Source organism: Nicotiana sylvestris, chromosome 1, assembly GCF_000393655.2.
Source record: "Nicotiana sylvestris chromosome 1, ASM39365v2, whole genome shotgun sequence".
Lineage (NCBI taxonomy): Eukaryota > Viridiplantae > Streptophyta > Magnoliopsida > Solanales > Solanaceae > Nicotiana > Nicotiana sylvestris.
In genome coordinates this window covers 16642422-16660134 of record NC_091057.1, presented here as the reverse complement: position 1 = coordinate 16660134, position 17713 = coordinate 16642422, and the positions used below count along the sequence as shown (strand labels likewise).

Genomic DNA, 17713 nt, shown 5'->3' with positions numbered 1-17713 from the left:
TCGCCGCCCTTGAGGCTGAAAAGGAGCGACTGCTGGCTCAGATTGAGTCTTCCTCCGCCGTCGTTCCCACGAGCTTTGGGTTCATGCTAAAGCTCATCGGGATATATACAAGAGCCTGTGGGAGGTGGGCAATACTACTGAGGCCGCCTATGAAGGAGCACGAGCAAAGGCGCGAGAGGCCCGTATCAACTATGGTTATGACTCTACGACTCCGGAGGTCGAAGGGGGCGCGAATGATGAGGGAGAGCTTCCTAGAGATGCTGGTGGCGGTGATGACGCCGAGTGAAAGAATGTTGTCTTAGTTTGTTTTCTATTTGTATTATATTCATCGTCGATTGTCGCTGTTCCTTTCTCTTTTTTTATTGTTGGCTTGGGTCGTATGTAATCTGCGGCCATTAGCGTGGTGACCTTGTATAAAGAAGAATTCTTTCATTGTTATCTGCCCCGTACTTTATCTTTGTTTTCGCTTTTTGTGACTTTGGCGCGAGATGGATTCTCGCATGGCGAGTCCCGGTCTTTTCTTCCCTTTTTGCTTACTGACGGCCCTTGGCCTTAGATATATTTTGAACTTTTCCCTTTGGCGATGGCTCGTGGCCTTGAGGGTGTGATTTCGAACTTTTGTCGAAATATCGACCCCGTCGTTATTTGATTAAAGTCTAACTTCTTCTTTTTGGAGAAGGCCCTTGGCCTTAAAGCGTGTAATTTCGAACTTATTGAAATAGTAACTCATCGTCGTTTGATCGAGGTTGAACTCCTCCTTTTGGAGAAGGCCCTTGGCCTTAGAGGATGTTATTTCGAACTTATCGAAATAGTAACCCGTCCTCGTTCGATCGAGGTCGAACTCTTCTTTTTGGCGAAGGACCCTGACGTTAAAGGGTGTTATTTTGAACTTATTGAAATAGTAACTCATCATCGTTCGATCGAGGTCGAACTCTTCCTTTTGGCGAAGGCCCCTGGCCTTAAAGGGTGTTATTTGGAACTTATCAAAATAGTAACCTATCGTCGTTCGATCAAGGTCGAACTCTTCTATTTGGCGAAGGCCCCTGGCGTTAAAGGGTGTTATTTCGAACTTATTGAAATAGTAAACCGTCGTCGTTCGATCGAGGTCGAACTCTTCTTTTTACCGAAGGCCCTTGGCCTTAAAGGTTGTTATTTCAAACTTATCGAAATAGTAACCCGTCGTCGTTCGATCGAGGTCGAACTCTTCTTTTTGGCGAAGGCCCTTGGTTTTAAAGGGTGTTATTTTGAACTTATCAAAATAGTAACCCGTTGTCGTTCGATCGAGGTCGAACTCTTCTTTTTGGCGAAGGCCCTTGGCCTTAAAGGGTGTTATCTCGAAATTATCAAAATAGTATCCCGTCGTCGATCGATAGAGGTTGAACTCTTCTTTTTGGCGAAGGCCCCTAGCCTTAAAGGGTGTTATTTCAAACTTATCGAAATAGTAACCCGTCGTCGTTCGATCGAGGTCGAACTCTTCTTTTTGGCTAAGGCCCCTAGCCTTAAAGGGTGTTATTTCAAACTTACCGAAATAGTAACCCGTCGTCGTTCGATCGAGGTCGAACTCTTCTTTTGGCGAAGGCCCCTAGCCTTAAAGGGTGTTATTTCAAACTTATCGAAATAGTAACCCGTCGTCATTCGATCGAGGTCGAACTCTTCTTTTTAGCGAAGGCCCCTGGCCTTAAAGGGTGTTATTTCGAACTTATCGATATAGTAACCCGTCGTCGTTCGATCGAGGTCGAACTCTTCCTTTTGGCGAAGGCCCCTGGCCTTAAAGGGCATTATTTCGAACTTATCGAAATAGTAACCCGTCGTCGTTCGATCGAGGTCGAACTCTTCTTTTTGGCGAAGGCCCCTGGCCTTAAAGTGTGTTGTTTCGAACTTATCGAAATAGTAACCCGTTGTCGTTCGATCGAGGTCGAACTCTTCTTTTCGGCGAAAGCCCCTGACCTTAAAGGGTGTTATTTCGAACTTATCGAAATAGTAACTCGTTGTCATTCCAGTTTTTGGAGAATCAGACATCCTCTGGGGGAGTCCCAGTTCGTTTGACATTGTTTGCATCAGAGAGTGTAATGTCGGAGAGTACGAAACGTTGTTGTTTCGCTTATGTTCGTTATGTGCACACATTGTAGTTTCCTTATCTGATCCCTGCCTTCCAGATTGGAGGTGTCACCGGCGAGCGGTATTTCGGTTGTCTTGTAGTAGTTTCTCATTCTTTAATAGAGATGTTTCTTTGCTTGCTCGCCCGCGCGACATTTGTGGTCCTGCTTGAGCAGGGAGCAGAAGGTGAGTTAAAATGATACTTTCCTTTCCCCCATCTGATGGACTGGTGAATGAGAGCAGGTTTGTAGCGTTGCTCGTTTTGTTTGGCATTTCGATGGTTGATGGGGCGAGGATTTCTAAATGCGATGACTCTACTTGGCTCTCCTTCCCCTTCTATGTTGCACCTTTGTCCCGCGTGGGTTGGGTTTTGCCCTAGCGTTTTTTTCAGCGGGTAATCGTATTTCTTATCTTTGATCTGGAAGAGACTAGGAAATTTTACTAAGAAATCCCCACAGACGGCGCCAAATTGTTTGACTCAAAAGATATTGAAATATTTTTGAATAAATCAATCAAATAAAGTGAAGGGGTTAATCTTAGTGAAACATAATGAATTCCAGATCAATGAGCTAACTGAATAAGTAGCATATAAGTAAAACAGAGGTAACCAATCTTATTGGAACTTTCGTTGCGTCTCTCATTAATCAATGGGGGAGGTTATTTTACATATCCTCCTTCCGAGATTGTTGTATTGTTCCTTTTGTGTTTAGGAAGATTACAGAAGAGGGAAGTAAGGAGAGAGGGAGAAGCCCCAGAACCCCTTAATCGAAGGTTTTTCCTTACTATATATAGTCATGAGACCTTTGCAATCTACTTGGTCCGACGCTCTTACACTATATCTGTCTTGATCGTCCTCTAAACATCGTTTCTTCTGGCTTGACGGGTATCGAGAATGCTTGATGTGGAATAGACCATGTCGTCTTTCACCGCCTTGCCGCCTAGACGGAACGTTGGTCAGCTTGACGGTAGCGGTCAGATTTTAACGAATACAATACCGCCATAAAGGTCATAATTAGTTGGGGTTGAATTGTTTGGATTTGCTTCTTGCCCTTTTAATTATTAATTTATTTCTTACCATCTGACTCTAATGTTAATTTTAATTTTTTGATTGTTGTTCAGGCTTACTGTGGCAAGAATCAACTTCAATATTTTTGCCATCTTTCCGTTTCTTCTTTGCTTATGAGAATATTTAGTCAACCAAAGATGGAAGATCTCAATTCTCAGCTGTGTATATCATGTATCAATGGATTTGAATTGATGGTGTTAGGATAATATTTGTATTTGTTCAGTGTACAGTAAGAGTCTTAATATAGATTGCATTAGCAGTCTTAAATATTAAATGTGTAATAGGTAGGTTAAAGAAAAGAGAAATGAAGAATGTAAAAATTTTGTCTCCACTATTATTTTATACATAAACAAACATTTGTAGTATTTTGAAGAAATTAAAAGAGTCGTTGATAATAGTATAAATCATATAAGGTAGCCAAAGCAGAACATAGCTTACGAGTTACCACCTTAGTGATACAAATATACATAGGAAAATTAATAAATATTCTAAGAATGACACGGCCAAATAATATGTTTTTGTACCTTATAAATAATGGCAATGCAATTACAAATATGTAAATTATTTTAATCGTGATCCTTTGGAGGGACAAGCAATGTCCAATTATATTTTGAATTTCAAATATTAGTTTAGTAACAATGGTAATTTTTTATATACATGAATTAGTTCTATTCTATTGCTCTAACAAATGTTACTATTAGAACACCTATGCAATTAATATTTTACTATCTTTTGTACGAATTATGTGATATTTGACTTGAAATATTGTGCAAACGTACGAGTATAGAGACTAGTATTATTATAAAAGCCCGAATAATTTATGCTAAATGTTGAACGACTAAAATATCCTCAAAATATTGATCGACTTTCATAACCTTAAATATTTATATAAGTTGAGGATACAATTGTAAATCACCTAAGGCTGGAATTCTTTTCTCATTTAAACTACACTTGACAAGCCTACAAAGTTGATTTTGGGTCAAACTAACTTGGAATTTGCAACTAAATATATCACTTAATTAATTAATAAGTGTTTCAACGTGGATATGAAGCAAATTATGGAAGAAAAAAGAAAAATCGAACATAACTTAAGAATTTATTATTGTGACCACTTTGAGAATATTCTGCTCACGAATATTCAAGACTGCTGCTGCTACCTTTTGCTTTAAATTGTTGTTAAATTTTGTACATGGTGAGTAACAATTCAGAATATCTATTCAACTAAAATTTTATAATTTTTGATACGCACTTTGTAATATTTCACACAAGATATTCTAAACCACTTTACCTCTTTACTTAAATTTTCTTTTATGCCAAGGAAATTTAACAACTTTTACATAATTAAAAAATATAGTTTTGCTCTATTTGTAAATATAATTTTCAAATGAAGAAGATTCACTTGAGTCCCTATTCTTTAACCTTGCTCTGTCACTAAATATATTTGTGCGTCGCAAGAACATAGAGAATAATCTATATCTTTATTATTATAAAAGTACAAATATTCTTACGCTAAATGTTAATGACAAAAATTATTCTTGACATATTGATAGACTTTTATGCCCTAAATTATTTCTTTAAAGAAGCAATATGATATTGGATAAAATTATAGTATTGAGTATAATTCTTTTCGAACTCTACATCATCACTCCCAATAGGCTTGCTATAGATGATAGAATTTCTAATTCTTCTTGGACATCAACACTTCAACGCCAACTTTCCTTGTACAAGATAGAATCCTAATTCTTTTCTTTTAAAGATTTCAAGTTGTGATACAAGTTAAGGAGTGTCTCTACTCCTTCTTTGTTTTAAGTAGGGTTTCATAAAAATCCGAAAAATCAAACCAAACCGAAAACCAAACCAAATCGACTAAAAAATCGATACTTTTTGGTTTGATTTGGTTTTGGTTTTGAATTTTAAAAACCGATCAAATTTGGTTTGGTTTGGTTTGGTTTTGGTTTTAATTACAAAAAAAACGAAAAAAAAAACACGAACCAAACCGACTATAGGAGTAGCTATTTCAAATTTATTATTACACCTATATATATGTATATTTTTATACAAAGTTTCAAAAATTTAATGGTAAATGTTAATAGTTTGCACTTTTAGTATAGTTCTTTACCTTTACATTCTAGTTTGATTGGTAGTTTTCTTTTGTTAAGTGTAAGAATCCATTTCGTGTTAAAAATAATATATTTTTAATTGAGTCCTTAAATTATTCATCACTATTTGATTCAATCATCATCAATATATCTTGGTAAATAATAGATTTCTCAAAGGGCAATTGATTTGAAAGTGTTACATTGAAAATGTGGTCGCCGGAATATGTGCTTGGTAGTGTATGTCTTATATTTAAGAAAAACCAGACAAATAACCGAAAAAACCGAAAAATCGACAAAATCCGACATAAACCGAATCGAGAAAAAATCGACTTAATTGGTTTGGTTTGGTTCTAATATTTGAAAAACCGACTTACTTGGTTTGGTTTCTTTTAAGGGAAAAACCGAACCATGAACACCCCTAGTTTTAAGGAGTGTCTCTACTACTATATCACTCCCAAATATAAATATTTTACTACTAATATTTTTCAAGTCTTTCTCGAGTTTGATGAACAAGAATCTAACGGGAAATAGATGAACACATGCAATCTGAATATTCTATGGGAATTGAGTAAAAATTTAAATAGCCCGAAATTAATTATATCTTTTAGTTCCTATCACATTAATTTATTTAATTAAAGTATTTTTATTTTATTTATATAAAACATTTTTAACAGATTTTAAATCCAAAAGGGTGACTTTTAATTTCTAAAGAAGTGGTTGTTGCAAAGTGCCTCTTCCCAAAGGTTGTCTTAATTAGTTATAAAACACATTCATTTTTTAACAAACTCCTAAAGACATTATAAATATTTGGTACTGTTCCAAACAAACACAATAATCGTTTTGAATTCCTTCTTCTTCTCACTGCTATTTTTTACAATTCATAAAAAAAATTTGGGAGAAAATTTGAGTTAATTATTGAAATTCGACTTTCATTGGCTTTGTAAAATCTAGGAAAATTTTTGCTACCATTCCTGCAACAATATAATTGAAATACTTAAAATTCTTAAGAATAGTAATTACACTATCAAACCCAGTATATTTCATAGTACCATATTTTGCAATCTATTTTGAATATCTATGTACGTGTTATTATTATCGTGCAACGCATGTTCATAGAGACTAGTACTATATTAAAAACACGAAAGCCCTTAGCGAAATGTTGTTTGCATTTTTGACCCTTTTAAAATAAAGTTCACAAACAAAATAGTCATTTGAAATGAAATCAACTAAAATTTTAGCTATACACGTTTTCTTATTTGAATTGTTTAAGATATTCCACTATATTTAGAACCTTTGAAGTTTACTATAATTATACGACGTTGACTTTTCTTCACCTTTTTACCCCCCAAAAAACGTATCTACACTAAACTAATAGTTAGGAATTTGTTTTCAACTTCAATTCCTACAAAATTGCGTAAGAAGGAAAATGAATCTATTTTTGTTATGAAAATTTTTTCTTGAAATTTTTGCTGCTTGTCAAGCAGTAAAAGAAAAAAAGTCTTTGAAAACTTTTCCTTCCTGTCTGATAACCAAAAGATAGCATAACTTGTTAATTTGATCCTTTGAAATATGTTCCTTAACCTTTTTCTTTTATTTCACAATATCAAAATAGTTATTTTTTCTAAAAACAAAAAAATCCCAAACGTAAATAAAAAATTATCGTTTCAAGAAAGTACAAAATTCTCCTCAAAGTGTTATTAATTCCTAATTTAAAAATAAAAAAAGGACATATACTGAGTGTAATTATAATTTTATCTAATATAAAATATACTTACGAAAAGTAAAAAAAAAAGTCCATCTACAAGTTTAAAAAATAAGAAGAAAAATAAAACATTCCTAAATTTCTCACATAAATAAAAGAAAAGTAAAAAAAATAAAAAAATGCATTCCTAAAATTCATAAATAAATAAATGAGAAAAGTATGTTTTCAATAAGGAATTAGATTTTGTTCAATTCCTAAAATCAAAGTTAACTAAAAGAGAATTATAGAATATTATCTTTTCAACATGTAATGAAATCATAATTAAAGAGAAAATATTTTATTAAAAAGGAAATTCTAACTACTTTCGTTATGGAATTTTCTTTTTGGGGAACACTGATCCGTACCAAACAAAAACTTAAGGAGTCTTTTCTTAACCCTTTTTTATTTATATTTTGAATTTTAGAGATGTTATATTTTTACTTTAAATAAAATTTAATTTCTTAAAAAGTGTCAAATTCATTTTAATTTGATGTAAAGTAACGAACCATCCTTATTTTTTTATAAAATTATATTTAACATTAATTTGTCACCAAAACTAAGAATATTATAATTTATAAAATTATTTATGGATAGGATACGCTCATTATGCGTGTACCCCGTATTAACAAATATAAAACATTTGGAACAATACTATTGAATTATGTACAGTTAAAATGCAGCTGTTAAGTCTCATTCCTAAAGTATTTCTAATATTATTTATTTTGAGTTAAAGAGATAACAATTATGAACATTGGATAATTTTAATTTAATTGCATTATTTATTAAAGTAGTATTTGTATTTTTGATACATAAATTCTATAGAAAGCGTTTCTGAATAAAGGGCAATGGACATTCATACTATATTAAAAGATGGAAACCCTCAGCGAAATATTATTTACTTTTTTTGTACTTTGAAATTAATTAAAATTTTGATCATTAAATATTTTCTTATTTAAATTATGTAGGAAGTCATAATATTTAAAACTTTAACATAAATATATCTGGGAGAAATAAGAGTCATAATAATTAGGACGTTTTCTTGTCCTTATATTTGCTTAGGTCCAAGGGGAAAATTCTATATACACTTTGTCACAATTAAAAGAGAGACACGATGTATTTTATGTGTAGGTGAATTGAAGATGAAAGTAGAGCAAAAGGGATACTTAAACGTTGAGAGTGGGCTCGAAAACAGTGAAGAAGAGAGACCTGGCGAGGCCAGGCAAAGGACAACTTAACCAGGCGAGGCCAGGCAAAGGCCAGCTTAACCAGGCTTTAGCCTGGCGAGGCCAGCCAATAACCAGGCTGAGGTTGGCGTTAGGCTGGCGCTGCAAGGAAAAAGCCAGGCTGAGGCTGGCGTTAGGCTGGCGACGCAGGCCTGGGGCCAGGTCCAGTCCGAATTTTGAAAACTTTATTTGTTTCCCGGCTTGACTGGGATTTGACCTACATGTTTAGGTCTTGTCCTACACCTATAAATAGACCTAAAAAGGTCACTTTTGAGGGGAGATCTAGTTTGGACATACTTTAAACCGAGGGAGAGCACAGAGCCGTCTTGGAGACCGGAGATTCAACCTAAGGAGGCAAGAACACACTAGGAGCAATGCGGAGAATTCTTCTACGAGTTTTTCACTTCCTTCTTCCTATTTTCATTATTGTTTATGAATTCTAGTATTGTAGTTATGCATACTATTATGAATAGCTAATTTGTTATCTAGGGTTTTGATGGAACCTATTGGAGGATGATTTTCCTGTTACGTTAATATAGTTTTGCCGTAGTATTTTCTCTTTTATTCAACTATGTTATTATTGTGGTTGGTTGAAGAACTCTCAATCGACTGTACCTATTTAGTGTGTATTACTCGGAAGAGAGTGCATATTTAGGTAGTTTTTGAATAACATCACTCCTAACGTATATGAGGGATCAATACGGAGGATTTAAAGGTAGGATTAAGGATAACGAAACCTTGGTACGATACCGAGTGAGTCGTACTTAATGCCAGCTAGCGTAATTCGAGAGAATATGTCTAGTACATTGTGGTAGTTACTCGGGAGAGAATTACAACACTCAGAGCGCTCATGATCAGTAGAAAATACTTAGGCGAAATTATAAAAGATGTAGCGGAAAGGATTCCGACAATTGGGGAAATCATAACTCTAAACCTCCTTAATCTTGTCTCTAATCCTTAGTATCTTTAGATGTTAATTTACTATTTTAATTTGTTAGTTAATTAGTTAAATACAAGAATCTTAATATCTATAAGTTAGGAATTGTTCAAGCTTGTCTTCTTGGTGATAGTGAACAGTTGTAGCTAAACCTTAGTTCTCTGTAGGATTCGACTCCGGACTTGTAAACTGGATTATATTTGCAACGACTGCTTAGTCCTTTTTATAAGGCATAGTTGGGCGTGATCAAATATGTGTATAAATTATATAAATTTCTTAACACAAATATACTGTTTAAGCAAAAAATATTAGATTTGACCGAACCTGTAATCGGACTTCTACCTCCGCCCTTGTCTATAACTAATGTTTTGAATAGTCATAATAAGTTGAACAAAACTTTAAGATAATAGTTTATATTAAGATCACTTCTTAAGGCCAAAAATCAAAATAATTATAAATATATACCTACATCGAATATTTATGCCAACCTAACAAATACCTTGGTACAGGTAAGTTTTACTATCCAAATAGTTTAGACTATTTAAATTTCATTCATATATAAGTAGTTTTTAGGGGTTTAATTAGAATTTCGAGATATCCAAAAAGAGAAAATACATAAAGTACTCATTAAATTTGTCCGAAAAAATTATTTACACACCTAAATTTTTCGGGCGACCTTTTATCCCACTATTCACATCTAAACTAAATTTAATACCTCCTTCAACTTTACTGTTATTACAAGGCTCTACTTCCTAAGCTCATTTGATTTCTGAAAATAATTAACTAATATAGTAATATTTATTGATTTTTAATGACTAATTTTCCAGTAAAACAATCAAAACAAATGAAAAATGAAAAGATCAAATTTTTTTTGTAATTATTCAGGTGTGCGCGCCTCCATTATTCCATGGGGTACTTGTTGCTTTCCACTTCTCATCGACATAAGTATCGCTAACTCTGTCTATCAAAGATTAGACAGATGGAAAAAATCGTCTAATATTTTTTATCTCCGTTGAGAGACATCATAATTCTTCGCCCAGTTCAAATTAAAAATCAAACATAGATATTTCCATTTTAAGGGTTCAAAAGGGAACGACCCTTCAATTTTACAAACTAATTGAAACTGAAATTGAAGAAAAAATAGACACAAAGGGAGGGGAACAGTCCATTCTATATATATATATAATCGGTGCTTTAATTGTTCTTCTTCAACCATTTTTCTTTTAAACTCCTGTTCGGTTTAAATTATTTTACAATATTCACATAAAACAAGTCCTAAATATCATATTCTTTTACTTTACTTAATTTAGTTGTATACAGATTCAATAAGGCACCTAACCTAAGTTTGGACATAGAAAAAACTTTTGGACAAAATACGAAATTGGTTGACCGTTATAAACTAATTGTATTATCTAGCCAAAAAATACATATACAAATAAAATAATATTTTGTTGGCTATATTTTGGGAGCGGCTAAACTTATATATTTCTCAAAACTTTTTAGTTAGGAGAGTACAATCTTGGGCTTCTAGAATGGACTACCGCACTCTTGGGCCTGCTATCTTGTATTTGGGCTAAGTTTTCATGGTCCATTGTGTGCGCTTTCTCATTTTGATCATTTGATTATTAGAGCAAGTCGTTGGCAAAGTTATACAAGTCTCTTAAAAGCATCAAAATTTGGGAATGACATTACATTTCTTTTGTTTTGCACTTGTGCATGTAATGCAAGCGAATATCTGCAAAAAAGTTGTCGTAAAGTTTTGTAGTTGAAGCGATTTCTCCTTCCTTCTCCCTCATTTTCTTTTTCGTTTTCTCGTCTGAAGTTTCGTATTAACTATATAATAAGTGAAAGTTCATAAGGTACGACGAAGAGTGATTTTGTGGTAACATTCTTTCTTATGGGCCTTTTGATACCTTTGATTTCTCTCTTGGCGATACGCGTTTACCATAATTGGCTTGGAACTTGGAAAAAACGATATGGAGAGCTGAATTTCATACCGTTTTGCAATATCGAAACTTTAGACTTGTGTTTCAGTTGCAACACTTTTTAACTTCAAATAAATTTTCTAGAAATTTTAGACCGATTATCTAAACACACAAAAGAACTTAAACTATCAATAAACAAATGTATGTCTAAACTTTGGACCACTGTCTAGATATTACTTTATAACCAAACTTTAGTTTTCTGGAGCTGGTAGTGTAACTTTTTATTCTTCCGTATGTGAACAACATAGGTTATATTTATAAAACTTTTTAAAATATGGCCAAAGTATAAACTGCGACTGTCCCGGTTAAATTCAAAAATACAAAATAAAAAAAAAAAAAAGGGTGAAGTGCACCAGTAACCTCTTTAAAGCATGCTATTTAAAATATATTTAAAAATTAGTCAATTTATCCACACTTCAAGACTAAGTGTTTCTGAATTTTTGTTCAGGACTTAGGGGTCGTTGTTGGAAAATAAGTTATCCCAAGATTAATTATTCCGGAATTGTTACCCTATTCTCCCGTAGGAATAAAAATAATACTACAATCCAGGAATATCTAATCATGGGATTAGTTACATCGTGATTTTACCCCAACAAAACATGGGATAATCTTATCTCATATTTAATCCGGGGTTTAATTATCCCTTAACCCTTGTACCAAACGAGCCCTTAGTGTCCTAAATTTTTGAGGTGCTAATTTGAAATCCTGGATTAAGTGTCTTGAATTTCTGAACTGCTAATTTAAAATTCAGGACATATTCAAACTTTAGGACACGATGTCCTTAGGTTTAAACTTGAAAAAATGACACTGTATAGTTGCTGTAAAAATAATAACCGAAAAATGTATAAATTTGTATATTTTTTGAATATATACATTCTATATGTTATATACAAAAATTATACAAATTTATACTTTTTTTCGGTTGCCAGACATAAATAGTTTCTGGCGCGGGCTAAAAGTGATAATACCCCTTTAAACTTCACGACGTTGAAGTTTGAGCAAATTAGTTAATCCTTAAATTAATTCTAAATTGTGGACATATTTTAAATATCATGCTTAAAAGTGGCTACCTGTGTCATTCCTGGCTACAACTTTAGTACGTTGTCGTTTTGTGATTCTAAATGTCCTTCAATCTCAATTTCTTCTTCCTCCCAAAACCACATAGATCAGATTCATCAGATTCAAACCCCCCATCTCTCTCTAAGCAATGGATCCAAAAAAATCTTCACACACATTCACTTTTCTAATACTTCTCTCCCTCTTCCTCCATTCTACTGTAAGTATTTTTCTTCCTTTTGTATTTGGATCGATTAAATAGTAAAATTTCTGAATTTAATGTTTGAAACTTTTGATCTCAGGTTGCTGATGGATCCTCCTCGGTGTTTTTCCTCGACAACCCGTCTCACCGTTACTTCCATGCTTCTTCTGAGGTATTCAATTGTGTACTTTTTTGTTCTATTGTGATTGGTTAAGGTAGTAATTTGTAGCATTTAGATGCTGTTGAGATTGGGAAACTTAGGAAGAATATTGTTGTGCACATTTTTGGGCACTTGGGATTGGTGTAATTAGAAGTAAAGAAGTGAAATTGATAGTAAGTTTAGGGATAGAAATCTTAGCAACTTACAGTTACTGCTTTGGAGCTAAATATCGAAAGCTATCACATGTCAACTAGCTTGAGATTGAGCAAAAAAAAAAAAAAAAAGAATAAAAGTGTTTGTTCGTTTGTGTGTTTGATAATTTTAAGTCAAATTACTTAGTGTTAGCATGAATAGAGAAGAACGGGTTTAGATGATTCATATATTTAACTCCAAGTATTTTGGAATTGAGGTTGCGTAGTTGATTGGTTGATTGATCGCTTGGTACTTGCAAGTCAACTTACACAAAAATAATGTATTGGTGATTCATTTATCTGTTTGGTGATCTCTCTTAGATTCAGCAAAGAGTTTTGCAAGTAATCGAAGGTGAAATATGTTGTGGATCATGTTTGTCGGAGAATATGCTACATAGGTTGACTTGAGAGCATAACTTTAGGAGCTTTCCATTATTAATCTACATTAAGTCAATGCCTCAACGAGACGAGCTCATAGCTTAATTACTTTCAAAAGCAGCTTAATGCTTGATATTTGTGGCATGAGAGCATTGAACAATGATGTCCGTAGTCAAATAAACATCAAATAGGCTGAGCTGAGTGGTTTATATAGAATCTGTTACCTTTCTATTTCAAAAAAAGGCGGAGCCCAACATTAGAAGGCTCCTTCCTAGGCGGGCTAGGGGAAGACGAATATATACAGCATTACCTCCTTTTCGGAGAAACTGGCTCCAAGATTCGTATGCTGGTCACTCGTAGAAACGCAGAGCACTTCTCCATTGCTCCAAGGTCCCTCCTCTACAAATAAACATCAAATACAAACAAAAAAAATCTGAAGCCTCTCCAACTAATGTTTTAATGTTCCGTTACAAGACTACATACTCTGGTAATAGGTAGTTTTCTGCAACATTAAGGCAGTGCATTATTGGGTTCTCATATCGATATTTTGTATGAATTTACTCATCCATCTTTTTCCATAACACCATATCTTGATCATTTTGTATTGACTAACTGCGTGATTGTCTTTCGGGCACAGATTGGTTCCATGGCTCTTTCCGAAGTTGGTGCTGCTATATCAGTCTTGCTTGGTTTTGCACCTCCTGTAACTCTCTCAGCTTCTAGTTCATTGAAGGTAGGAAAGCTGAATCTTGTAGTAGCAAATCTTTTGAATATAAAGCAAATCGTACATCATCAATATTCATATTGGTTGCAGTTGAATGAAGTACTCGTACCAAATCCATTTGATAGACCACGTTCTGTCGTCATCCTAGAAGTTACCGGAGCTGAAGGTATGCAAGCTGGGATGACTATATTTCATAGTACATTAATATTCTTACTGAGTTTCCCTTCTCTCTCTCTCTCTCTCTCTCTCTCTCTCTCTCTCTCTCTCTCTCTCTCTCCCTCCCTCTCTCTCTCTCTCTCTCTCTCTCTCTCTCTCTCTCTCCCTCTCTTTAAGCTAAAGAACATACTTGTGGAATATTCTACTGTGCTTGCTTGGCTTTTCTGCTTCTGATCTGGTGATTATATAGAATTGTGCTTATTTATGTCCTGTGCTGTAACAGGGGTTTCTATTGAGGCCCTCAGAAGCAATGTAGTAAACGAAAATAAAGCTGACATTCAACTTCCAGGTAGTTGTCTTTATACATGTTATAAATTTCTGACTAGGTTTTATTAAATTGATATTTAAATTACTTGTAAAAAGAGAATTAGATTGGTATACTTAAATTTAATATTACGTTTTTTGCAGATGCAGATGAAGTATCTCTTTTTTCATTGGATGAACCAACAACAGATGCTGAATATTCAGACAAAGAACTAACTGACTTTGTTAGTGTTTGTTAGCACTTGCATGATTATCTCTCACATTGAGTAACTTCAAGGTCATTCTACTCACAAGAGGTTTGATTTTTGTATGTAGGCGTCATGGTTGAGTGGTTCATATGTGAGTGGAGAGCTGACAATTCCCTTGGAGGATGATGCAAATTTGAAATTTCAATTGACAAAGGTATTTTTGAGGTTTGACAACATGTATCATGGATTCATTCTTTTCTGGTCTTCTTTCATGTTCAGCCTAAATTTAGTGATGGTCCATTTCATTTGTCGCACAGGAAGCAGATCGAGAGTTTGTAACAAGTCTTGTTTCACTCACCCGTAAGATTCAAAGAGCAATCGAGATGCACCAAGATTTGTCAGGAGCTGTGCGCCGTCCTTCTGAGCTAATTTCTGGAAAATTTGATGGACTTAAGGTTACAAATTCTTCGAGACCTAGTCTCATTTTCTTTCTTTTTCCCTTTCCAAATTAAGCTTTAGCACAAGTACATGATACATCTCTTTTATCTTAAACATTGAATTTAAGATCATTTCTTTTAATCTGACCTCTCAAAAGAAATCATCTCTTTTAATCTGATCCTTCTCCTTTTCCCTTTTCCATTTTTGGAGGTACCATCCTAGTATTTTTGTCCCTTTTGTCTCTTATTATTCCTTCATTTCTGGATCTCTTGCTGTTCTGGACTGTCTGGATATCATATTAACAAAGTGTCTGAAGTACTGATTGTTCCTTAACTATTGATGATAACCGTCATTTCCAATTACCTGCATCACTGGATGTTTTGGCCTATGCCTCTCAAAAGTTAGAACTTCTGTTTTGATTCAGAGAAACCATCAATAGTTACACACTACTAGTGGCAGATGAGCCTATCATCCAAAAGGAAAGATGACACCAGCTGCAGATGATCATAATGTCTCTTATTATCTGTCATTTGTCTGGAAAAAGGAAGTTATATTTCTTCTAATTTCCATACCGGTCGTACTCTGAACTGTTTCACCTCAGTTTTAAATACATAAGAGACAAACATGAAACCTGTTATACTGGTTATACCAGCTCAATTGATCTTTTTGATCTTTTTGTAGGCTCTCAAAGAGCATTATGGAGCGGAAGGTGTTGCAAAAGGAACCAAATTGTTTAGTATTGCAATGTCGAAGATATTTGATTCCTTAACTGAAGCCTATAAAGGTTAGCTTTGTTCTCTGGTTTTGACAAAGTTGATAGTGTTTTAGCAGCTTCACCGATCTCTGATCTCTGTATTTGATTTATGATTGCAAGAGTTGATTTTAACCATTGGCAAAAGATACCTTAACACCGGAAGTTGCTTTTGAAGAAAAAAACTTGCCCTTCTTTTATGGAAAAAAATATATGCAGTAATTAGGAGAAGAATGTTTTCCTTTAGTTCTTCCTTTCTGATTCTTGTTATTAGATAACATTGAGTTCTGTTTTAAAGGAAACTCTGTATTACGCGTGCAGGTCACATTGTTGGAGTCATTGTCTGTAATGATACACCATCAGTAGCAGAGCCATTATTCAACGTCATTTTCACTTCTCCGCCAACTGCCCGCTGGCTGGAGGAAACAAAAGCTTTACCAAATACAACAGCTATTGAAGAAATTATATTGGTTAGACGAACTGTTGCATGGGTTACAGGGATCTTGCTTCTTATTGCCACTCTATTGGGAGTAAGTTTTTACTAACCAAACGCTAATGCATTTCAATGCTTCAATTTTCACCATTGAAAGAACTATTGCGCAATGAGTTTTCCATGTCCGTAGTTGTTGAACAATTGCATTAAGAGTTCCTTCTTATAGAAAGCCATGTCAAGTTTCCTTTGTCTGAGATAATCTTCAAACTCAGACGTGGGTGTATTGGACTGGATAAGTTTTTAGCTGTTTTTTGGTCTTTCCCCTTTAATTCTTTGCATAAGATCTCCAATAGCTAAAGATAGGGCACAATAGAAGAGAAAGATCCATATAGGTGAACCTACTAGTTGAGAATAGGTTTTTGACTTGGTAGAATACTTCTAATATTATGTTATTAATACTATTTATTTATATATACTTATTTTTTTTACTTTTATTTTGGTTTGGAAGGGGAGCCTTGGAGCAACGTAAAAGTTGTCTTTGTCTATCCTATAGGTCACCTATTCGAGCCGTGGAAGCAGCCACTAATGCTTGCATTAGGCAGCTGTCACATCACACCCCTTTGGGGTACCGTCCTTCCCCGGACCCTATGTGAACGCCGGATGCTTGAGCACCGGCTGGTTTTTTTACTTCATATCATCGACCACAACTTGTTTGGGACTAAGGCGTAGTTGTTGTAGTATAAGATCTCCCCTAGAAATTAGACCGTGATGATGATATTGTTGGATTTTAGCTTTCTTCCATAACATCTTATCATGTACTTCTCTGATTCGCCCCATACATTTATTTTGTTGCAATCTCATGGCGTCTTTAATTGGATGCAGATTTACTTCCTCCTCAACATGCCACTCACAAGGGACACCCTTCTCTATTCTAACGTGAAGCTCGACTAGAATTTTACAGCTGCTGCATTAAATCGCCGGGACATCAATGGTGCAGTCTGCCCATGATATTGTACAATTGTGATTCTCTCTCATTTCCTGTGATTTAAATTATTTTGTCAGTGGCAAAGATCACCTTATAGCTGTAATAAAGCTGGTTTCGCCTTCCGGGTTTTCACGGCACTAGGTGTTTGTAGCTTTATATATTGGAGACTTATTCATGGAAGCAAATGAGTAGTGGGCTGTTGTAGTGAAAAGGGGTTTGGAACTGATTATGTCTTTGCTATTGTGTATTCATTCAGATTTTGGTATGAAAGTTTTAAGTTGTTGTACACCAAAACCAAAATAATGGAAACTAGTGGCTGCTTCGATATTTTTGTTGATGAATAAGATTTTAAATTTTGACCATCCCTCTGTGTCTTAAAATAAATCTTGTATATTAGCTATGGGACTTACAAGTTTTTTAAGCTCAATCTTGAGCAATAGTTGACATTCTATCTCTCTGGAGGACACCAAACCAGAAGTGAACTAAAACCAATGTGTATTGAGGTTTCTTGTTCAGTTTGATAAATGGAAAAAAGAAAGCTGGAAATTGGAAATTATTTCCCTTCTTTTCATTATCTTT

The 17713-nt window shown here is 34.4% G+C and overlaps 1 protein-coding gene across 1 annotated transcript; it reads left to right on the top strand.

Annotated features, from left to right (window-relative positions):
- The first annotated feature begins 12235 nt into the window (after positions 1-12235).
- Positions 12236-17496, top strand: LOC104234156 (uncharacterized). The gene is made up of 11 exons (XM_009787669.2): positions 12236-12424; positions 12507-12578; positions 13773-13868; positions 13950-14025; positions 14299-14364; positions 14484-14563; positions 14655-14741; positions 14845-14982; positions 15647-15749; positions 16038-16246; positions 17032-17496. The coding sequence occupies exons 1-11, from the start codon at positions 12356-12358 to the stop codon at positions 17098-17100; spliced, it is 1065 nt and encodes a 354-aa protein (XP_009785971.1). The 5' UTR covers positions 12236-12355; the 3' UTR covers positions 17101-17496.
- Positions 17497-17713: the final 217 nt, after the last annotated feature.

What these genes read in the sequence shown, in the direction of transcription:
- LOC104234156 (XM_009787669.2), top strand. Translation starts at nt 12,356, where the DNA reads ATGGATCCAAAAAAATCTTCACACACATTCACTTTTCTAATACTTCTC. An exon ending in CCCTCTTCCTCCATTCTACT is followed by an intron (nt 12,425 to 12,506) that starts GTAAGTATTTTT and finishes TTTTGATCTCAG; the next exon opens with GTTGCTGATGGATCCTCCTC. An exon ending in GAAAATTTGATGGACTTAAG is followed by an intron (nt 14,983 to 15,646) that starts GTTACAAATTCT and finishes ATCTTTTTGTAG; the next exon opens with GCTCTCAAAGAGCATTATGG.